Source organism: Eschrichtius robustus, chromosome 8 (genome assembly GCF_028021215.1).
Source record: "Eschrichtius robustus isolate mEscRob2 chromosome 8, mEscRob2.pri, whole genome shotgun sequence".
Classification (NCBI taxonomy): domain Eukaryota; kingdom Metazoa; phylum Chordata; class Mammalia; order Artiodactyla; family Eschrichtiidae; genus Eschrichtius; species Eschrichtius robustus.
Genome location: NC_090831.1, coordinates 97,232,541 through 97,256,701, shown reverse-complemented (window position 1 = coordinate 97,256,701; position 24,161 = coordinate 97,232,541). Strand labels below are relative to the sequence as shown.

Genomic DNA, 24,161 nt, shown 5'->3' with positions numbered 1-24,161 from the left:
TGATGCGAGGTCCTCAAGCATGAGTTCATGCGCTTTTTTGAATTCTACATGTTACTGCCTTCTTCCTTCATCTTGTTTTAAAACAGTGAACGACAAAAATCTTTTGGGAAAAATCACGATTTTGAATTACCTAGTAATCCAACTAGCACTGTATCTATTGATATAATAAATATATAAATATAAAGGAGAATTTTATGTTCAGAGACGTATCGTCTCGTGATTTTACCTTAATAGAAGCCATTATGTCATAGGCTGCTACTGCCCATGATGATTTTAGAAGGCCCCAAGAGTCATAACTTGTAAAATGCTATGAACTCTATTAATTTTTTTAAATAATCATCAGGAGAACAAAGGAAAGGGAAAATTTCTTGCTTAATGAGTGCCCTAGAATAAGATTTTGACTTCTGAGTTTCTAATAATTATTTATAGCCTACCAAATAGTCAACTTTTTTTTTATACATCTTTATTGGAGTATAATTGCTTTACAATGTTGTGTTAGTTTCTGCTATACAACAAAGTGAATCAGCTATATGTATACATATATCCCCATATCCCCGCCCTCTTGCGGCTCCCTCCCACCTTCCCTATCCCACCCTTCTAGGCCATCACAAAGCACCGAGCTGATCTCCCTGTGCTATGGGGCTGCTTCCCACTAGCCATCCATTTTACATTTGGTAGTGTATATATGTCAATGCCACTCTCTCACTTCATCCTAGCTTCCCCTTCCCCCCGCTGTGTCCTCAAGTCCGTTCTCTTCACCTGTGTCTTCATTCCTGCCCTGCCACTAGGTTCATCAGTACCGTTTTTCTTAGATTCCATATATGTGCATTAGCATACGGTATTTATTTTTCTCTTTCTGACTTACTTCACTCTGTATGACAGACTCTAACTCCATCCACCTCATTACAAATACCTCCATTTCATTTCTTTTTATGGCTGAGTAATATTCCATTGTATATATGTGCCACATCTTCTTTATCCATTCATCTGTCGATGGACACTTAGGTTGCTTCCATGTCCTGGCTATTGTAAATAGAGCTGCAGTGAACACTGTGGTACATGACTCTTTTTGAATTATGGTTTTCTCAGGGTTTATGCCCCATAGTGGGATTGCTGGGTCTTATGGTAGTTCTATTTTTAGCTTTTTAAGGAACTTCCATACTGTTCTCCATAGTGGCTGTATCAATTTACATTCCCACCAACGGTGCAAGAGGGTTCCCTTTTCTTCACGCCCTCAAAAATATGGAACGGTCCACGAATTTGCATTTCATCCTTGTGCAGGGCCCATGCTAATCTTCTCTGTATCATTCCAATTTTAGTATATGTGCTGCCGAAGTGAGCACACCATTCCTTTTCATTTCTATGATTAGGAAAGGCTTTCAAAGTCCCATCTGTGAGAGAACTCTTCTCTTGGGCTAAGGAACCTTCAGGAATAGGAGCACCTGAGAAGAAGTAGGCCTGGCAGCCACCCACATGTGGGTAGAAGTCTAAACAAACTAGGAAGGGGCGTGGCAGAGGAAACTTGGGGAAAGAGGGAGGATTTTTAGAAAATTATCTACAAAGGGATATGTTAGATCTGTGTTGTCCAATATGGTAGCCTCTATTTAATGTGTGTCTATTTAAATTTAAATCAATTAAAATCAAATAAAATTAAAAATTTAGTTCCTCAGTCCCACTAGTCATATTTCAAGTCCTCGAGTGCTGTATGGAGTTAATGACTACCCCACTGGACAATGTAGAGACATTTCCGTGATCACAGAAAATCCTAGTGGACAGCACTGCTTCAAGACAATGGAAGTTTCTAATCCTGAAGTAACGGAAACAATTTTTAACATGAAAAAATTTCACAGACGCCCATGATAGAAACTGTAAGTGTGGAATCTATTGATCAAAAATACACAGTATGGCAAATAGTTACAATAAATAGTAATGATACAAGAATTCATTTAAAAGTACTGTTGGCCACCAGGGCATCTACATAACACTTGGAAAGCAATAGTGCACGTGTGTGTGAGACAGATGGCTTACTCAGCCTGCAGACTGAACGTGGTGCGTATGGCTTCAAGGACGTCGTCCATAGCCACCCAACGTGAGCCGTGAGGTAAGGCTCTGTTTCTCCCCTAAGCTCCCTCTGATCTTTGTATATGTGCACTTTTCACAAACCACCTTAGATTAGTTATCCGTGTGTCCTTCTCCTCAGCTCAATTATAAGTCCTCAAGAACATGAATCTCATTTCCCAAGAAGTCTCTCAAAATGAGCATCCCTGGCCTCAACAGCCTCGTGAGACTAACTAGAGCAACTCACCAAGGAAACTCAGCTGCCTTCTCATCGCATCTACTTTATGGCAGAAAGAGGTTATGTCTATAAAGGAGATTTATACTGCAGCATAGTTCCAAACAAAATGTTGGCTCTAACCAAATAATGAAGGCTAATAACAACAATGTGTTATGTTTCTGGCCAGGCTTAAAGTGGCTGGCAAGATCGGTTCTCAACATGTGCAACATTTAAATTAGAAAGGCATGGAGCAACATTTCACATCTTACTTGTTGAGAGAAAAATAAATGGAAGAGGGCAGATCCCTATCCACAAGTATGCAGAAATCAATTAGAATAACTGTAGCTTGCAAATCAGAGAACACTCCCTGCCCGGCTGCAATAGTTACTTGGCTTCTATTAGCTAAGCCAGCATCCTGCGCTATCTTGCTTGCCATCCTGCCTCTAACTTCCTTCCCAGATTCTCAAATCACATTGATCTTGAAGCAAGGCTTCTAAAGGATTCGGAAGGAACTTTTCAAAATCTATTTGTGTCAGAATCTAGTTCCTATGCCCAAGATAGGAACATACAACGTTAGAACAGGCAAACAGGAGCTGAGTAGTGCCTACTTATGGAGGTCTGTGAGCAGAGGCCGTCTCTCCTGTCAGGAGAGATGTGCCCTGTCACAGGCTACCACACGTGACTGCTCAGGTCTCTTCTGTTAAGCTCTTAAAAGTCTATAATAATTAGAGTGAACATGATCCCATGATTACCCTTCACACAGACATTATTAATGCCAAAAAATCCATACCCCCTTTTAGGATTTCAATACCGACAACAGCAGATGTCATATGAAAGTCACTGGCAAAAATACAGGAATAAACAAAACGAGAAAGAACAGATTAATTAAACAACAGTACATTTAGATGATGGCTATCAAATTGCTCCCCAAAGTCAGGTAGTAGAAGAATATTTACTAGCAGGAGGAAATGTTCATGACATATCATGAAGGAAAAGACCAAGTGTACCATACAGATTATGATTTTGGTAATACAAATGTACCTGTAGGCATTAAAAGCATTGGAAGGTCACAGATTGAATGTTAATGGTGGCAAAATATTTGATTTTATGGAAGATTAATTTCTTTTGTGCTTTTTCTATGCTTTCCAAGTTTTCTATAATAAGCATTTTAATATTTTTTCTGTCTCTATATATATGTGCATGTTTGTGTGTGTGTATATATATATACATATAATACAAAACTATTTTCTAGACTTGCATCAAGAACATAAACAGCAAACCACACAAACAAACAAGATAAACAGAGAGAGCAATTTTTCGTATGTGTGCAGTGCTTTGGTGCAACTGGCTCTGAAAGAGGCTGTGAGCCCAGAAAAAATGTTTTTAAAACATCAGTAAAGGGTTCAGAGAATACAGCTAGTGCTACTTGGAAGACATGCTACATATTCTGAGTTTCAATGCTGTCCACACCCTGGACTCAGTAAGATGCACGCTGGAATAGGACAAAAATGACGCAGGAACCTCGGCTCACTCAGGCCATGCTGCGATGAGGTCTGAGGTGCGCAGTTCCCCGGCCCCGGCCCCCTCCCCTCATCTGCCCTCTGCCCCTTTGCATCACTGTTTGAATCCTGTTTCTACTATTCCGCTAAGAGACCTTGGACAAGTTCTTTAATTTCTTTCAATCTCAGGTTGTCCATCTGTTAAAACAGAATAATAAAAAATATCCATCTTGCTGTTTTAACTTTTGAATATTACATAGGATAATATTTGTAAAGCATTCACACAGTTCCTGGCACATAAGTATTCACTAAATAGTAGCTATTTTTGTTAACAAACAAACAAGAAAATGAAGTATTTAAATTACCGTGGAGGTTATATTTTTTGTGTATGTGTGTCCCACAGATGATTGAGTCTGTTTCTAGGTAAAATACTTCAGCAATTTTATAGTAGTAGCAGTTCGGCTGAAGAGAACTGGCTGCCAGGGGTCACCAACTGACCAGTATGGAGACAAACACAAAGCAAAGCTGAAATGCCAAATTCAACCTGGTGATCTGTAGTACCACTCAGGGGTCCTCTTCTCAAGGTAACTGCTTCTTGCTGGTTCACTTATCTATTCATCAGTTACTTTGCTTCATTCAAAAAAATGGGTGTGTTCACAGTATATCCCAAAGAAAGATATGGGAGTGCCGCAGTGTCCCCCAAGGGCACAGATACAGCAGTGGCCACAGTGCCCCCTAACGATCATCTGTGGGAGCACCCACAGTCTACCCCAAGGGCACAGATATGGCGTATCCACAATTCACCTCAAGGGCACGGACATGATCAGGTCAGGTCACTACCTTGCTAATCCCTAATCTTTGTAGGAGTGTGTGTGTGCGCACGCACACGTGTACAAAGAAACGATAAAATTCAACATGATGACTGCCTTAGTGAGAGGTCTATACTTAGTACTCAGGAAGCAAATGGGGAGCATTGTCTCTGGGACAGCTTCACAGAAAAAGGAAAATATGAGTCGGTCTCACTAAATAAACAAAGGTTTACCTGTAAAGATGAGGGGAGGCAGAAGCCACTGCAAGGCTGGGTACCAAAGCATCAGAGGACACACTGGGCTTGCAATCTTGAGGTGCTTGAGTACTAACATGACAGGAATTGCCAACACTGATGAAGCACTAACGTGCGTCAAGCTTCTTATCTCAGGAACTCCTTACAACTCTGTGAGGGAGCTGATAGTATTATCCCTATTTTACGGATGGAAAAATGGACGCTTTGGGAAGTTAAATAGCTCATCCTGGGTTGCACAAGTTGTATGTGATGGAACCTGCGCCGAAACTCAGGTGTTATGCTACTCTCCGAGGGAGTGAAGCAGGAAAAGTGGTTGGAAAAGGCCTTGCATGATATGCTCCAGAGTGTGACCTTCACCCTGAGTTATTCCGTGGTTTTCAAACTTTGAGACACCGAAAAATTTGTTCAAAGGAAAAAAAAGAAATATCAAACAGAATGTGCAAGTGACGTAAAACAAAACTGTGGGGATCTTGGGGGAGGGACCCACAAGAAGACTGAAGACCCTTATGGCTCCTAGGGAGACAGTTTGAAAACCTCTGCAGTAGGCAACTGAGAAGTCAGTTGGTACAGTTTGTGGTTCTGAAAGAAATGGGCAAGTCACGTGTAGGAGCACCCGACAGGGAAGAGATTAAAGTTGGCAAAGTCAAAAAGTTCCTGTCATGGTCTGAGTGAGGGGTGATGAAACAGAGGAGGGGGACTTCCCCTGGACGTGGTGCCTGGCTGAATCTGAGGGCAAGAGAAGGAATCAAAGGTCACTGTGACATTTCTAGTTTAGGAAACTAGAATAATGTGAGATCATTAGCTAAGATGAAGACACCAGAGGAGGAAAAGGCTTAGCAGTGGGAAGGTAACAGAAACAGCTGTCGTGCCTGCCAAACTTCTCTGCCTGCAGTGAGGAGTGAAGGTGTGCAGGTCTGGAGCCTGGGAGAGCAGCTGGAGACAGGGGTCTGGGTGTGCGGGGAGAGGCTGAGGCAGTGGGAGCACAGGAGGTCTCCCGGGAGGGCTGCAAGCAGGAAAGGAGAACCAACCTGAGGGTGAGCAGGGAGGAAGCGCTGCAGGCAAAGAGTGCTCAGAGAGGCGGGAGTGGCACAGGAGAAGGTGGCGAGGAGCCTAGATGACCTCAGACAGAAAGAGTGGTCAGTGGGACCAAATGCCCAGGAGACATGAGATAGGATGAGCTGGGGAGGCCGTGGCGGGAGTGACCTTGGTGGGAGCAGCTACAGTGGTTTTCGTTAAAGAAGGAGACCTCTTAGAAACTTTCTATTCCTGAGATACATTGCTAAAAACTGGTTTCTGCTCATTTATCTCCGGGTCATATTTCCACAATACATTCTCCTTACTCTAATGCAAAAAAGCTTTGGAACAAAACATGACTCAATTCAAAAAAACTTATATTGAAATAATATTTCTGAAATATACCATTGATATACGATATCACAGACAATCTGCCAGGGTATTCTGAGTTTCTGCTTCCACGCTTCAAGCATTTTTAAATGTGAAAATAACCCACTACACATTTTGTTTCCTAAATTGGATTAAAAAGCCATTTTATACTCTGTCAATCAGTTTTACCAAGATATAAAGGGAGGCCTGCATTAGCGTTTGCAAGAAATAGAATTTCCATCATTATAACAAGGTCCTGTGGATACTCCATTGGCATATACATTTACCAGGATGTTTTCCCCCATGAGCCTTTCAAAATCCCCGTGAAATTTTAGATTAACATGATATGAGCTTTTTTAAAAAAAAAAAATGCAAATTTTTAATGGGAATGCATTTCTGTCATAACATTCTTCATTCTTTGCTCTCCATTTTTCTCACGAATTTCTTTCCATACTCCGATATAACTTAAAACCTAGATCTTCACCTCAATATTCTGTCAAGCCTAGGCTGCTGTGTTGGTAAATAAGCTTTAGGAGCATGGTGAGCTCCCTTCCGCCAGCACCCTTAGGGTGCCAACTGCACCCCCTGCCGGTCCCTGGGTGGGCCCAGTAAGACGAGCCCGAGGTTTAATAGTGCCGGGATTTTAGGCAAGATGAAGAAGCAAGCTTTCCCCCATCAGTGCTGGTGATTTTTCTCCCTCGATAGCTCCACCCACAACACCCAAGCATCCCAAGCAGCTGGGGCCCAGCATGGGTGTAGGGCCTCCTGTTCTATGCGTGGGACCTCGCAAGCTGGGGGTTTTCCTGTGGTGGTGGTGAGGGCTCACAGGCTTCTGTTACTTTTTAAACTGTATGCAGAGGTGCCTTGGGGTTGCAGGGCTACCAGCCTTCTCATTCCAGTTTCATCACAGCGGTTCTACTTTTAATTACTTTGTTCACTGAGGTTTCACATAAGATTGCGTTAGGAGGGAAAAACTGTTTATTGCTTTAAAAATAATAAATCGTTATTAATTAGTTTGTCGTTCCTGTTTTGTTTGGGGTTTTTTTTTTGGTGGTGGAAGCAGGAATGGCTATGCTAGACAAGAATACAAGGCAGAGGTCAGAAGTGGGTACCTCTTAATCAGCAAAGGACTTAGCCAGCAGTTACAAACTGGAAATCCCTGAAGACAACAGCTGCAGCCAGAACGTGCTAGCGCCTCCTCTCAAATCTGGAGGCCTGAGGAGAACCTGTGGGTACTCCAGGTCGGGGCACTGTAGCGCCACTGTTACACTCTCTGGTTATCCTTCTTCAGACTAGGGTGGTCCAAGAAGTACCATTAATGCATGTTTCTAGGCAGCCTCTACTTCCACCCAGCATGCAAGTGCAGAAATAGAGCTGAAGGTACGAGGGAAGCGGCGATGAAAGGGCCAGCACGTATCGCGCACCTACTATGCACTGAACGAGTTACACAGTGTAATTCCACTTACTTTTCAACAACCTTATGAAGACTTCACTCTTATCCCCATTTTATCAAAATGGAAACAGGCAGGGAGCTCATTAACTCCTCCTTCCCATACTTCCCTCTGGTCCCATGGACAGGAAGTGGGTATCCTTGTTTTGAACACTTTTGAACTCTTTCAATAATACTTGATAGGTCTGCCTACCTTTATGTTGGTACCCTTTGCACCATCATTGTAATTAATGTTTTCTCAGTAATAATAGGAACTCTACATACTTGGCCTGACAATTCAGACACGCACATGGCTGAAAATGTTCCACGTTACTAGTAGTGGCAAAGGAATGCAAACTAAAAGAACAGAATTCCATCTGTACTTAATAAAATCATCACTTTTTTTTTTTCCTTCTCTCACTCTCTCTGTTTTGTTTTTGTTTTTAGACAAACTGCTAAATGCTGGCGAAGGTGTGATGAAATGGAAAAGTAGGAGTCACCAGCTGATGGGAGTGTAAACTGCTACAATTTTTTTGGTAAGCAACTTGGCAGTAAATATCAAGAACCCTGAAGTGCTTCTACATGTTACTCAGTCACTCTCATTCTGTAAATTTACCCTAAGAAAATAATCTTAAAGACCAAAAAATCTTTATGCCCAAAGAGGTTCACTATTGGAGTTGACCACAACTTGATGTCTACAATTAGAGGATGCAAGAACCAAATCATTCTCTTCAACAAATGTTGCTGGAAAAACTGGGTATCCACATGCAAAAGAATAAAACTGGACCCATATCTTACCCCACAGGCAAAAATCAACTCAAAATGCATTAAGAGTTAAACACAGTGGAAAAAAATTCCTAACACTGGTCTTGGCAATGATTGCTTGGATATGATACCAAAAGCACTGGCAACAAAAGCAAAAGTAGACAAGTGGGACTACATCGAAATAAAAAGCTTCTGCACAGTGAAGGAAACAATCAACAGAGTGAAAAGGCAACCTATGAAATGGGAGAAAATATCTGTAAACCGTAGCTGAAAAGGAGTTAATATCCAAATAAATAAGGAACTCTTACAACTCAATGTTTAAAAATAACCTGATTTAAGAGTGAGCAAAGGACTTGAAATGTCATTTCTCCAAAGAAGACATACAATGATCAACAGGTACATGAAAAGGTAACATCACAGATCATCAGGGAAATGTAAATCAAAACCACAATAAGATATCACCTCACACATGTTAGGATGGCCACTATCAAAAAAATAGAATATGACAAGTGTTAGCAAGGAAGTGGAGAAACTAGAACTCCTGTGCACTGTTGGGGGAATGTAAAATGGTGCAGCCGATATGAAGACCCCTCAAAAAATTAAAAACATGATCCAGCAATCACACTTTTGGGGATTCATCTAAAAGAACTGAAAACAGAATCCTGAAGAGATATTTACACTTCCATGTTCACCGCAGCATTATTCACAATAGCCGAGAAGTGGAAACAACCTAAATTTCCATCAATGAATGCACGAATAAAGAAAATGTGATATATATATATATATATGCACACACACACACACACACACACACACACACAATGGAATAATATTTAGTCTTAAAAAAGAAAGAAATCCTGCCTTATGCTACAATGTGGATGAATTTGGAGGACATCATGCTAAGTGAAATAAGCCAGTAACAGAAGGACAAATACTGCATGATTCCACCTATATGAGGGAGCGAAGGTAGTAAAATGCATAGAAGCAGAAAGTAGAATGGTGGCTACCAGGGCCTGGGAGGAGGGAGAAATGCAGAGTTGCTGTTCGACTGGTAAAAAGTGTCCGTCACGAAGATGAAAAGGTTCTAGAGATCTGCTGTACAATGATGGGCTTACAGTTAACAATGCTGTGCTGTATACTTAACAATTTGTTAAGAGGGTAGATTTTATGTTATGTGCTTTTCATAACAAAATAAGGAAGTAAATCATCCAGAGAATATTTTAAAATGTTTGAAGGCACATGGCTAAAAGACTTGCACTTTACTGTTAAGTTAGAGGATAACCATTTTAAGGTCAAAGAACTCTGAAAATCTGATGATCGATCCTCCCCCAGAAGGAATAAATTTACCCCCAATTCCCAACCATAAAGTCCAACTGAAGTGTCCCATGTTACTTTTTAAAAATATGAATATGCTATGTGATTATGATTCCTAAGTATTAAAAATGCATAGAAAAAAGGCTAGAAAAAATAGTCTTAAATATGACTAGATATGACGGGATTATGAATTCTTTTCTCAAATATAAAAAAAATTATTATTATAATACCACTACAGAGGGAAAAACCATATCTAATACTGCTTGTAACAAACCAATAATTTAGTCTTTTTTTGGAAATTTGTCAAAATGAAATTTATCTTTAGCACCCTGAAGGAGTGAATGTAACATCCTGCAAACCAAAAATGTGTCTCTTCACAGGGACAGCCTTGCGATGGAGGTGGAGCATACTAAGAGCACATAAGCACTAATTAACTTAGATCTGTGTAAAGTAACGGATCACTGATAGAAATGTGCCCCCTCCCACGTAAACCTTGTCCAGCTGAGCAAGAGCAGGGCAGGTGAGGAAGCACATTTTCCGGGAAAGTGGAAGAAAAAAACTGAAGCTAAAAGTCCATTAAACAGTATATAGCAGTACAACATAACAATACATAGATAAAGATATAGAACGGAGCTGAACTTACCCTTCATTTGTCCAGCATTACATGAGTGAAATTTTCTTTAAAAAAATGGAGAAACTCTCTTTAAACTCAAAACTCCTATTTTAATCACATTAAATGGGAAAGTCCTCTAATGGTTTAAAGATTTGTCTTCTTCAACTGTGTACCCAGTTCTTGAAAATCACCAGCATGATTAAGATCCTAATACCCCTAGTCATTCTCAAAAAGAGGTGAACAGCAAGCACATAATCAATGCACTGTAGTGAGAGACCAGAGGGGGATGACTGATTCTGGGACAAGGAGAGTACAGGCTTCCTGGTGGTGATTTGTAATGGTGGGGGTGAAGGATGAGGAGGACTGCCTCCGAAGAAGCAAAGAGGGAAGAGGAGAAGAATGTTTCTGGAACAGTAAGTGGACTGTTGGAAGGATCTAGAAAAAAATGAAAAACAAGTTGGGTTAGATCATGAGGGGTCCTGAAGAACTATCCAAGGAGTTGGTACCTTCCATAGGGTTGGGGACACTGCTGCACTTCCTTGGGAGGGGGGTAACACAATTCGATTTGTAGTATGAGCCTATGGGCTGCTTCCTCCTTATAATCTGCTGCAATCTAAAGCTTCAGAAGTCCTCATGTTTAGAATCTAACGGCTTCAGAGGCTCTCCTTCAGAACACAGATCCATGGCTTTTTACTACTGTTATTTATTTCCCAGTCCTGTGATGTGGTTAGGAGCAATACTCCCTACTCCTCATGTTTGCAGGGAAAGAGAGTTCCTAAGAATAACCCTCCTGGGGTAAATAACTAATATTTATCATTGGATGTTGAAATATTAACTATGCTTACTGGGATACCAGTTGGAACTAAGATGAAAATTTATGGAAGGCAGTTCACAGTTAATCATATTTGGTATTTTTTTCTCCTTCCAAGCAGACTATAATTGGGTAAAACAGCGTGTATATACTGAAAATTCCTGCGGTGGGCCACTGACGACTTCCTGTGAAAGAGGAAAAGAAGCTATGGCAGTGTTTAAGACATGATAATATCCTGAAGAAATCTGAATTGTCTACAGGGAATTGAGTGCCTTGGGAAGGGATGTGGCCGCCATAATTTGAAGGTTCAAGCCTAGGCTGGTCTGCCACCTGGTGGGATGTGGGGGTCAGTGGAGGGAGATGTTTAAGAGCTGGATAACCCAGAATCAGTTCAGGCTCTGTCATTTACTTACTGTGTGACCAAGAGCAGATTACTTAACCTCTCCAAACCTGCAGTGCCCTCATCTATGTAGCAGGGATAATAATATGATACACCTCACAATGTTGTTATGAAAAATAAATGAGATGGCATATGTAGTTCAGTTAGCACTGTGTTTGCCACATAGTAAACATTAATAGAAACCAAAAATAAACATAATTATCATAGTATCATTATGAGGAGAGATTTAAGCTTAAAATGGGAAGGTGTCCTACATGACATTTAAGATCCCTTCTTACAACAAGAATCTATGTGTTTATATCCTTCACTGATGTTTCATTAGAATTAAGGCTATCCTCTGCCTGAAAAGTCATATACGTATATATACACACACACATACATGCGCGTGCACGTGTATGTGCATTCATGGTCGCGCGGATGTGTGCACGTATGCACATGTGTGTGCATGTCTACTAAAGTATTAGCAAGCAGTCCAACAAACAGAACACGTATAAAAGATGTTTATAGCAGCCTGCATATGGTACACGAGTACCAGAGGTTTGTGATTAATTCTGAACATATGAGGTCAGTGGCTCACAGGGCCTTTTCCCCACAGAAATGTCAATAATGAGGAGGATCTGGAAACAAGTTTCCCCCTCAGCACAGTCACCAACAAAGCAAAGTGTTGGAGAATCAGTTTACTTACATGCCCTACCTTCTCTCAGCTTAATGATTAGAAGGTAAAGTGAAATCAAATTATTTCAACTTTTTCAAACTATTTCCGCTTTTATAAGACTCCTATTTTGCAAGTAGAATGCAGTTGACTGGGGTTAAATTCTTCCATGTCAGCTTTAAACTATTTCTTAGGGCTTTTACTACTCTTCTGGAGGCTCAACCATTTAAGACCATTATCTAGAATTAAACGACAGCTTCAATTAAAATATCTAACCAACAAGTATTGTTCCAGTTTTCTATCTTGTGTCCCAGGATTACAAGGCTCAGGTTGGTATAACTGGAAAAATTAAGATTCAGGTCCCATACTTGAGGAGCTGCCAACAAGCCAAATATTAATAATTTTAATAATTTACAAACATATAGTTTTTTCAAAGAACTTCGAACATATTATCTCACTTGATCTTTATCACAGAAGATAGGTGAGGCTTATATTTTTATCTTCATTTGGAAGATGAGGGAAAACTTTGAGTTCAGAGATGCTAAACCCAAGATCCCATGGCTAATAAATGACAGAGCCAGATTTGGAACCCAAGTTTTTGCCTCAGAATCTAGGACTCTATTGCCCAATACTACTTTTAAAAGAGCCTTATTTATTTTAAGGCTATTTTATGAGCTACAGAGCTCAAAAAATAGCTCTGTAGTTAGAGAATGGTATTCAATAAATATTAATTGATGACCTAAGTTTACTGTAATTCAGGACAATATTTTCATGATTAGTTTTACATTTTAATCAAATTTGAATAAACATTTTTTAACTTAGCTGAAAAATATTAAATAGATATATTTTATACTACCCTATATACAATACCTAAGTCTACAAATACTCTGTTGGTATTATCCACTGAAACCAGAGTGAATAAATACATCCTTCTGCAAATATGGCACTGTGCACCACTCTTCAATTTCCTGTTTTGTGAAAAGATGACCGTGACCTGAGTAAAACCTCAGGAATGATATTAGATCACTTATCTTTGTCACTCTGGATATCAACAAATTAAAGTAGGCAACTCCATAAATCATCACACAGGCACACAGACACGCACCCAACCCCACCCTTTTGCTACAGTACTGCAACAGAACAAGAAAACAGCCTTCCTTTGTCATTTTTCACCAGTGAAAGTCTTCATCAGACATTTTGCCAAGAAAACTGTCTTGTAGTACCTGATGTGAACTGCAGGAGGTTTCCTAGAGGTCAAAATGTGCTTTATAATATCAAGAAACTGAAAATGGCCCTCAGCAATGTGCCTATCACGTAGCAGGCACTCAAATACAGGTAAGTCATGAACACACACCCCTCTTCTGAATAAAAGATTACAGAAATATCCTCTGCCATGATTTGACTCCCTTAAAATCAAATTCTTAAAAAAATATATGGGAAATATTGCATATTTATAAATAGGTCAGTCATGTGCTTAACAAGACAAATATTTCCTACTATATATATACCTATTAAAATGGCACTCACAAGTCAAAAGAAAACTACTTCTTCATACTTTGAGGTTTTCCTCGTTATTTGCTGGCCAATACTGATTAACTATCATTTACTTATGGAGATACAGAATGGCAGATTAGTATTTTTTACCACTTTTATTCACAACAAGGTTCATTTCTCGAGTTGGTTCTAAGTTAAGACTATAACTGGCGTGCAATTCCTATCAAATGCATCAACACCCTTGGGATCTTCATATTTTGCCACTTTCAGGCTTCCTGACCTGGCCTGCCTAAGCTAGGTCTATCAATTTACCCTTACTGTATGAAGCCCGAAAATGGGCCCCAAAGCCTCTTGAACGTAGCTTTTACTTAAAAACAAGGCTAATAAGCATAGGCTCTACAGGGCCTCAACATTCATTGGTTGCAATTCTTTTTTTTATAACTGGTGCATTCGAGACATGACATTGTGGTCACTGAACACTCTCTGCTATCATAACGAGTTCCCATGGGGATTCCACAGACTCACTTTTGGCACATGAGGATTGAATTCCACGGCTCTATGAATGGCCTCTACTGCATTCATCTCCGCTGTGCTCAGCCCCCGCCGAGATGCAGCCTCGGGAGAGAATCTGAAAAGCAGAAAGACAAACACCATCCAGTTGGGACCACTGCTTGGGCATTAACCTGGAAAGGCATCTACACATCAAGGGCCCAGAAAACCACAGCGAGCCAAAGGCATGAGCTCTCCAAACCTCCACTACACGGAACCTCTGAGTGACCCCTCAGACAGAGGCCAACAAAAACCCCAGCAGAAGCAGAAAGCGTGCTTGCATCTAATCGCGGCAGGAATTAAATTCAGCTGTCAAGTCTCTCTGTCTAAATAGCTAATCTAAGTTTTCTAGGAGGTACCTGCTTAGGTCAGGGCAGGGGGTAGGACTGACAAGGGCAGACAGTGTAGGAAAAAGAGAAAACTAGGTTACAGAAGAGCGCACTTGGTTAAAAACAGAACTGGGGAGAATTTTAAAGGAGGCTCCCAACCCAATGTCAGTGCTGCGATGGAGGGTTAAGTCTTGCAGCTTCAGCAGCAGGCGAGCCTGCTTGGGGCTGTTCCGGCAGGGGGAGTGTGCATGCCCAAACTGCGGGCGAGACACCTGCCCAAGTGAATGAAAAAAACCAGACCATGCAATCTCTTTCTCACCTCACACCCAGGGCTAACTCCAGAGCTGTGCTTGGCAGGCAGACACCACAGGGGAAGCTGTGACAACCCTGGCCCTGCCCTCCCAAGCTGGAGTCGCTGTGTAGGGAGAAAAGATGTTGCAGTAGGTACTGGCGATCTACAGGATAAAAAAGAATGAAAGAAAATTACTTCGGTCTTGAAGTGCACACACACTTAACAGCAAACCTGTCTGACACAGCAGAGGCTGTTTTCTTTTCCTGTTATCTGCTTTTCAGTGCTACCGAGGGAGTGTATCGGGAAGTGTAAGCGTTTATGAACTCAAAACCAGTTAAGCCATCTATTCTCTTTCACCTGCCAGTCATCTTGGGTGTTTATGGAAATTCTCTATACCATAGTCACCTGCCTGAACAAAACGGGCAAATGTCCCACTGTGATGGTGACTCAAGGTAAACGGATCCTGGGTGGGGAGTTACTTTGGAATTGATGAGGTAAGGAAAGGGAGATGACCATCCCCTTTTGCCACATTAATATGTTTGTTATGACTACTACTCCGTCCTGGACTGCTGGAGGAAGAGGAGTATGCAAAAAAAATGAATCAAAGAAGGCATTTTGTGTAAGTCCCAAGCAGGCCTTTTGGTATCTACTGTCCGGCAAAAAAAAAAAAAAAAAAAAAAAAAGTCACCTCAGAGGCATGGAGTTTCATACAAATCCCTCTTTAGGAACCCACACACCATTACAATACCTGGCGATATACATTCCCTCCTTCTAGTAGTGAAAGAAAAGAAAATGCAGGTTTTGGAAAATGCATGCCCATAAGCAGGGGTCTCATAGACTAAGAAAACCTTGCAGAGAAAGCCCTCAGAGACAACACATCTCCTTCGGTCCAGACCGGCATCTGTACTGCACAGGCTACTATCCACTTACTTGTCAGAGACAGCCCTTGCTTTGAGCAAGGCCGCTGTGTAGCATATTGTTGCCGACTTTGGTAAGCTTATATCTGTTAGAGAGAAAAAAAGTAGGAACTGTTATAAGTCTGTACAAACAAAGAGCAATGATTTTTTTAATACACTAGCATTTTAATCATGTAAGCCTAAGGAGCATAAGTTAAGAATATTTTAACTGTTCCTTATGTATCCAAGTGGTAAGTGAAACTAAGGGTAATTCGTATTTTTGTGAATAATTCAAATTTCAAATCCACCACACTGTTCAGCAATCATCTTTTATTTAAAATATGGATTTTTCATATGTTGAGTTTATTTAAGCAGAGAATAGCTATAAATACATAAATTTAAATATTACATGAATAGTCTTGATATCAAGAAAGGCAAATAGGACTTCTTTGTTAACTTATAAAATTTCTCAAGAGGCATATGAAATATTAAAGTGAAAAAAATATTACCTGGATTTTTTTAAAATATTAAGGTTTTTTAGTAATAAATAAATTTATTTAAAAATTATTCTTTAGTGGTCATATTTAAACCAGATTTCATGAAATTTATATTCAGTTTTTTTGTTAAAATTGGAAAGAGAAATCTTTATGAGGCTATATATGAAATCTTTATAAAACTATACAATTTTTGTTCATTCAAACCCATGATAAAGCCCCTTTCATATGAAGCCTAATTTGTTACCCAGAAAAACAGTTCCTTTCAGTTTGTATAGAAAATTTCAGATGGAGGGGTGGGAACGGGTACCAGATTCAGATAGAGTTTACAGGCAAATAAAAGCACAGAGTACCACTAAGAGGAGGTAAATGCAAAGAGGGTAGTCCCTCTGGGGGCAGGGGGTGGGACTTGTTTTTAAATTATGATCCTATTTCGCACCAGAACTGTCTTTCTTTAACACTCAGACTAGGTAAAAATATGCCATTCCCAGGTGCTACAAAATTCACCCTAGGTTAGAACTCTTAACACCTGGAACGCCCTCCAAGTTTCTTTCGGGCTGTTTTCAACTTTAGAAGAATTACATTACGGTAGGGATGAAAAGGAAAGTCCATAACTAGACAAAAGACAACAGCAGAAGAAAATAATTTCATAAAAGAAAAACAACCTGTCATTCAATAATGAGTATTTACCACCAATTCCAGCATGAGGAATTTCTCTTTGAGGGAAATTTCAATGACATTGATAAAATAATCAGAGAAAATACCAACACAGAATTGAAAGGGAGAGAGGTCTTTGTGACCCTGATCTCATAAATTATATTCAAACAAAATTTCAGCACCACATGCATACTGTAAAATGGTGTGCTTATGACTAAGAAGGAAAAAAAAATGTCAGACACTCATGGATTTGTCTTGTTGCTTCTCCAACATCTAAACATTTAACCACTTCCCAGTACGTGAAATCAATCCAGGAATCAATTATCTTGTTTGCTAGGGTCCACTTATTGATTGTAACTGGAAGATAATTAAAAAAATTGCAGATAATACACATTCTACTTAAAAGTTCAGACCTTTTTTTTTTTTTTTTTTTTAAACTTCAGACCTTTCATTTAAAAATTATCCAAGCCCTGCTTCCACCCTTCCTGGTGTGATCTGTGTTCCTTCTGCGACAATCTAGCACCTTTCTATGAAGTGGGAACAAAGGATTAGTCCTAGAAAGGAGCTGAAACTGAAAATAATGGTCAAAATTATTCGAAGGTGGCAGCACAGATGGAACCTCACTTGATAAACTAAAGAAAACCTGTTGTTAAGGATTTAGCTTCTCAATGAGAACGATCATGTTGTTTTGAAGGTTACCTAATCAAGCAAATGAACACATTGACCCAGTTGGAAATGCAGAAAGAGATACGATTGATGTGTTCCAGCAGAATATTAGAGATGCCTAATCAAAGGTGATCTTTAACCCCCTCACACCCATAGACAGGACATTCACAACTCTGCAACGTTACAACTACTACGGTACATTTTCCCCATTTAAAAAAAATTTACCCTTACTCCTTCATTGTATGTAAAGATACTGGTATATGTGCACAGTCATAATGCTTAAAAAAATAAAGAAAAAAATATTTTAATCAATATCAAATGGGGAAAGGAAGAAATATAAATACCCCATTCCCCACTAGTGGCAAGTTCATTCCATTTGTTATCTCTTTAGTATATTATTTTGCTTTCACTATTAAACAAAAATTAAAAACAGCAAACAATTCTTGCATAACTTATTTATATATTTTCAATATTTTTCTTTTAATTCTGTCAAAGCAATACATCTATTTGGTAATGGCAATTTGTCTCTAAGGAGGGATGAATCATTAAAAAGAAACTGATCCTAAATTTCCCTTCAGGTAAAGCATCTTGTTCAAATAAGGTTTTTGTGTACAACACTGTTTTTTTAAATGTGGCAATATAAATCAAATGCTTTAACATTTTGCCTACCCAGCAATTCTACTTCTGAGACTTTATCCTAAGGGAAATCATCACAACTGTGCATGAAGATTTAGCTTTAAGGATGTTGATCACGACATTGTTTCTAATGGTAGAAAACTGGAAGCAGCCCAAATGTCAATCACAGGAGAATGGCTAAGGTGCTGCACAGCCACAGGGTGCAATTCAATGCAGTCGTTAAATCATGTGGTGGAAAGTATTTAATGACCTGGGGAAATGTTGCATTGTTGTGTACACATCAATAAGTAAAACAAGTTTACAAAAATTATGATTTCACATATTTTTAAAAAAGCATTTTTATGCACAGAGATAAAAAGGCTGGAACTATATACACCAAATATCAACAGTTTTTATTTCTGGGTGCTGGGATTATAGACAATTTTTTTTCTATGTTTACCTGCATTTCCAAAGCTTCCTGCGACGTACACGTAATAAGAGAATTTTTAAAAGATAACAATGATGCTAAGTGGAAGAATTATTTCTACAAATTGTCTGAAGCCACTTCATGGGCAAATATGATACACTGGTGGAGCCAGACACAGACAGCATAAACAGACAAAGGCAGAACTTACACGAAGTGCTGTTAGCCCGCAGATGTAGAAAATTATTTATATACCTTCATGAAAGTTAGTGTATTCCTTTTGTGGTGTGCAATTGTTAACCGTATTTTAATCTAATAAATGCCTAATATCTAAATCAGAGGCAGGACCTGCATGTTTTGGCTCGCTTTTAAGAAAAAACCATATACACTACCTTTAGGAGAAAGCTAATTATTATGGGCTGCTTGCCCCATGAGCCTTTTTCATTTCTTTAGGGAAAAAAAAAAAGGCTGAGACTTGGTTGTTGTTGCCTATTATAATTATGAAACTTATTATTTTGAAATAATTATGGGGTCATAGGAAGTTGTGAATATAGTACACAGAGTTCTGTGAAGCTTCCTTCAGCTTCCCTCAAATGGTGACAACTCACGTAACTGCATTATAACATAAAAAAACCAAGAAATTGACATTGGTACAGTACTATTAAGTCAATTACAGACCTTATTCAGTTTTCACCATTTTTTACATGCATTCCTGTGTGTGTGGTTCTATGCAATTTTATCCCAAGGCTAGATTCATGTAACCACCGCTACCATCAAAATACACAACTTTTCCAAAGGAACTCTCTCACGCTACCCCTTTATTTGTACCCTCCCCACCCATACCTGTCCCCCAGTGACCACTAATCTGTTCTCTATCTCCATAGACTTGTCTGCCTACTATGATTTTATGCTTTTGCCACCAGGGAAATGGATAAAATGGTAAGGGGAACAGGGTGACTAACCGTACTGATGAAAATGGTAGTATCAGAAGTTTTAAGCAGGAAATAACAAATAAGCTGCTTTCCAATATTGCTTGTAATTTATTCAGAAATTTTATTTTGAGGAAGAAACTCAAAATCATTCTAAGTCCAATTTTGTATGAGCAGACTCTGTGCAGTGCTTTTCTGTCTTTTGTAAGTAGTATGTAGCAACCATTATTGCCAGAAAGTCCCCTTAAGAATTAGAATCCAAGGAGGAAATGAAAGTAAATGAGACATCACATACTCATTGTAGAAACAAGGAATGCTGAATAAATGTTTCTCACTTCGGCAAAGCTGAACTGTTGGTGTTAGTTTAATTTTCCTTCCATTTCTTTGCCATCTTGTGTTTCATACAGATCCTCTTATGAAAGAAGAACTTTCTCCAAGCATCTTAGGCGTACAAAATCAAATTGTCGTGAAAGTCTTTCCTTAAAATCTACAATCCTGAATTTCATACAACTGGAATCATAGCATGTGTACTTTTGTGTCTGGCTTCTCTCTCTCCAAATAATGCTTCTGAGGTTCATCCATGTTGTAGCATGTATCAGTACTTCGTTCCTTTTTATTGCCGAGTAGTATTTCGTTGTGTGGATATACAATATGTTTATTCTCTTGCTAATGGCTATTTGGATTGTTCTCCAGTTTTGGACTACTACGAAGAAAGCTGTTGTGACTATTCTTGTGTACTTTTTGGTTAAAAAAATCCACTCATTTCTTCTTGGATATGTAACTGGAAATGGAATTGAGTCAGAAGGTAGATGAATGTTTAAACTGGTAGGTAGACAGTGCTCCAGAGTGGTTGTATGAAGTTTGCAAAGCTAATATATGGCGAGAGAGGTCAGAAAAAGGGTTACTTCTGGGTTAGAGGGGCAATTTTCTGAGATGATGGAAAGTTCTATGATTCTGGGCGGTGATCACAAAGGTATATACATAGGTGAAAAGTCATCCAGCTCTACATTTAAGATTTGTGCATGTTACAATATGTAATTTATACCACAATAAAAAAGATGAAAAAAAAAAAAAAAAGCCAAACCTACAATCCTGGGTCACCTGAAGCTGCCTTCTCTTACTTGCCTTTCGTCATTCTGGCCCCTCCATTCTCTCTATGCATCCTTATCTAAAAATTACTTCCTAGTTTAATAAACAGAATCCGATTATTTTTCAGGTTGGCCTTTCAAATACTAAGACGGTTAAATTATCTCCTCTAAACCTAATCTTTTCCAGAATAAATACTTCTAGCCCCTCAACTGACACAGTCTTCAGAACTTCTCACTTATTTTTGTTACGGAGCCATGGGTGATTTCAAAATATGAGAATTAGAAGTGGAAATAATCATCTGAATCCCTGAAACCTGACGGTACAGAGCTCAGGGGAAGCGTGCAGCCTGAGGAGCCATGGCCACTACCATTCTCTGAGTTACTAGCTGGGATGGCCCTGACGCTGAGCAGCTGGAGCAGTTTGTTCCTATGGTCGTGTGGTCAACAAAACCCCGCTGATTCCATTCAAACCAATTTCAGCCAAAGCCAGGTCTTTTCTCTTTTACTTCAGCCATGAGAATTTTTGAACCTATGAGCAGGATTTCACATTTGACTCCATTAAATTTTAAATCTTAAAATAAAATCTAGGACTTCCCTAGTGGTACAGTGGTTGAGAATCTGCCTACCAATGCAGGGGACACGATCCCTGGTCCGGGAAGATCCCACATGCCGCGGAGCAACTAAGCCTGTGCACCACAACTACTGAGCCTGCGCTCTAGAGCCTGCAAGCCACAACTACTGAGCCCACGTGCCACAACTACTGAAGCCCGTGCGCCTAGAGCCCGTGCTCCGCAACAAGAGAAGCCACTGCACGCTGCAACTACAGAAAGCCCGTGCCACGTGCAGCAGCAAAGACCCAATGCAGCCAAAAATAAAATAAATAAATTTATAAAAAAATAAAATCTAAACCATTAAATATTAATGGTTTCAGCATGTTAGTCCAGGCTATCAGTCATTGTTGTAACGCAACCTACCACTCACAGCTTTGTTCCATATACCTCGTAAGTACACCTTCCTCCCCATATGATTATTATCATCATCAAAATTACTGCTAACATTTATCAAGGGCTTATTAAGTGCCAGGCACTGGTGTTAATCACTTACACACATTAATCCTCAGAGCAACCCTATGAGATAGGACCTACTGCTAGCCCTGTTTTATAGATGGGGAAAGTGAGGCATAGAACAGTTAAGAAATATGCCAACATCACACACTTAAAACAAATATGAGCTTCCCCCAGAACACACGCTTTTTAACTGTGCTATGCTGTTGACAAGGTCTGATTTAAAAACATACTGACCACGGCAATACCAAGGAGAGAATCCAAAAATGGTATTCTAGAGATCACCCTAAATTTGCAACGGTCTGCAATGATCTATGTGCAACCATTTATTAATAGTTATGATAGGTATTATATTATACCATTAAATTATACCATTTATTAATGGTGTAATAGGTATCATGACCACATTGCTCCACGTTACCTAAAAAGACAGCATTAAAAACATTATCAAAATTCACTTTGTTATAAAGCAGAAACTAACACACCATTGTAAAGCAATTATACTCCAATAAAGATGTTAAAAAAAAATTATCAAATATTTTATTTAAATAAAGATACAAATACTTCCATGGCATTTCTCTAATTCAGAAATATAAAGAAAAATGGCCTTAATAAGAAACATTTAAATATTATTGTATAGACTACAAATATTTTCACATGTACTATCTCATCTGTTTTTATGTCACACAACTTCCTCAGTAAATCCATGCTAGATCTTCAATCACCTCTTTCCTAAGTGTTCATAAACCACATATTTCTCTCCTCTAGAATTTTGCTGGGATTGATTTATTTGTTGAAATTCTTTAAAAAAAAAAAAAGGAATCAAAAGTATTGAGGGGAAATAGAAAATAGGAGTGAATAGTTGTATATTTTTATTAACTTATTAACACATTACTTTCTTATCCAGATAGTAGTACTGCAAGATAAATCAAAGAATTGGACAACAGCACACGACTGTGAAGGTCAGCCCTCAAAAATCTTTCATTTTACAGATAAAAAATACAGGCCCAGGGAAGCTAAATGATAACTTAAGAGCTGCCTAACTAATTAGTGACAGAGATGGTCTTGCAATAGCATGTCTTTGTCACCATCCCATACTGCCAATGTGGTACTTGCTTTTATTTTCCTTATCATCATTCTCTTACACTTTATCATTTTCCTTGGAAAATGGCTTCACAATTAAAGTCTTGAGACTTTTGCCTCCTCTGAACTTCAGCCACCCAGAACACCTGCTGACAGGTTTTTACCTCACTTGTATATACTTATTTAGCTATTTGTCATTCTGATATTTTCATAAACTTTAATCATTTGTGTTTAATTTTACATTTTTTCCCCAGTGGGAATAACTATAATCTCATCTTTTAGAATCTCTCATCCTTCTTGAACCAATTTCCACTTTAAAAATCTCTGTATCTCCTATGCCACATAGTGTCCGCACAAAGTATTTATTGAATCTCCATTTATGGGTTTATATTTATCTTTCCTTTGAATTAAAAAAAGGGTGTGACTTCTCGCTGTTGTTATTATAAGCTATACGATAACATGCTCTCCTTTAAGGTGCTTCCTTTTTGGTAAGAATTAAATCCAAAGTATTAACTACTCTCAGGCTTTGTCTACTTTGGTTGTAATTAAAGTGTCAGTAAGACAAGACCTTGTCAGATGCTTTGCTTTTAGCAAATGAGACTTGTAGATTGACAGATGCAGGCCTTCACATCGCCTGCTCCAAATTCACAACCTCTAAGGACTAGGGGGACCTTCCACCTGTTCCCCACATTCCACTTTTTTTTCCCGCCTCATGTCGTTGTTGTGACTCAGCAGAAGTAGGCAGGTGTTGGTGGGCTACATGAATCCTGGCAGGCTCTTGATAACATCTTAGTTACATGCCCCCGAAAGACAGATTATCTAAGGGTTATACTGGGTCTACATAGTTAAGAAAGAGATCCCCAGAGAGCAAATGAAAGGAAGTAGTTATAGTTTAAAATAGAAAGTTTTGATCACCCAGGAAATAAAAAAAGTTTCTGCACTGGGATTCCCATTTGTTGTATAAAGAAGAAAAACCAAACTCTAAAAACTCTTTTATACTTATTGGTTGGAAAACCCTGCATATGTCTCCCTGAAGGATAGAATTCTGCTTCTCCGCAGAGTCTGATATCACCTCCCCAGTCCTCTCCAGCGGCATTCTACTCCTTCACATCTTAGGGCTTTCCCAGTGTTCATCTCTCAACCACCTCAAGTCAAAAAAGGGCAGAGTGTGAATCCACTGTGCCACTCCCTTCACTCTGGGGGCAGGCTGAAGCCCTTCCTCTGCTGACATTACCTCCAAGTCTCTCCATGGTCTCCAGAACAAAATCCAAACTAGACCCAAAGCTCTTTGAGGCCTGGCCCCTGCTTAACTCACCCAGTGCAAGTTCAGCCCTTTGCTACAGCCTCTGTCTTCCCTCTGCTCTGTGGGAAACAGTT

At 39.4% G+C, this 24,161-nt stretch overlaps 1 protein-coding gene and 1 non-coding gene across 7 annotated transcripts in view; both read right to left on the bottom strand.

Annotated features, from left to right (window-relative positions):
- The window catches only part of ST7 (suppression of tumorigenicity 7), a 260,658-nt gene that overhangs the window by 21,749 nt on the left and 214,748 nt on the right, over positions 1 to 24,161 (bottom strand). For 5 of the 6 annotated variants that reach the window (XM_068549349.1, XM_068549351.1, XM_068549348.1 and 2 more), the window contains 2 exons: positions 15,799 to 15,871; positions 14,224 to 14,326 (listed from right to left, as the gene is read on the bottom strand). In XM_068549349.1, the coding sequence (XP_068405450.1) occupies positions 14,224 to 14,326; positions 15,799 to 15,871 (176 nt within the window). Of the gene's footprint in view, positions 1 to 14,223; positions 14,327 to 14,895; positions 15,032 to 15,798; positions 15,872 to 24,161 lie in introns of all 6 variants that reach the window. The other variant, XM_068549353.1, reaches the window with a different exon arrangement.
- Positions 1,237 to 1,343, bottom strand: LOC137768972 (U6 spliceosomal RNA). The gene has a single exon (XR_011074891.1). It is a non-coding gene; the product is annotated as a U6 spliceosomal RNA (small nuclear RNA).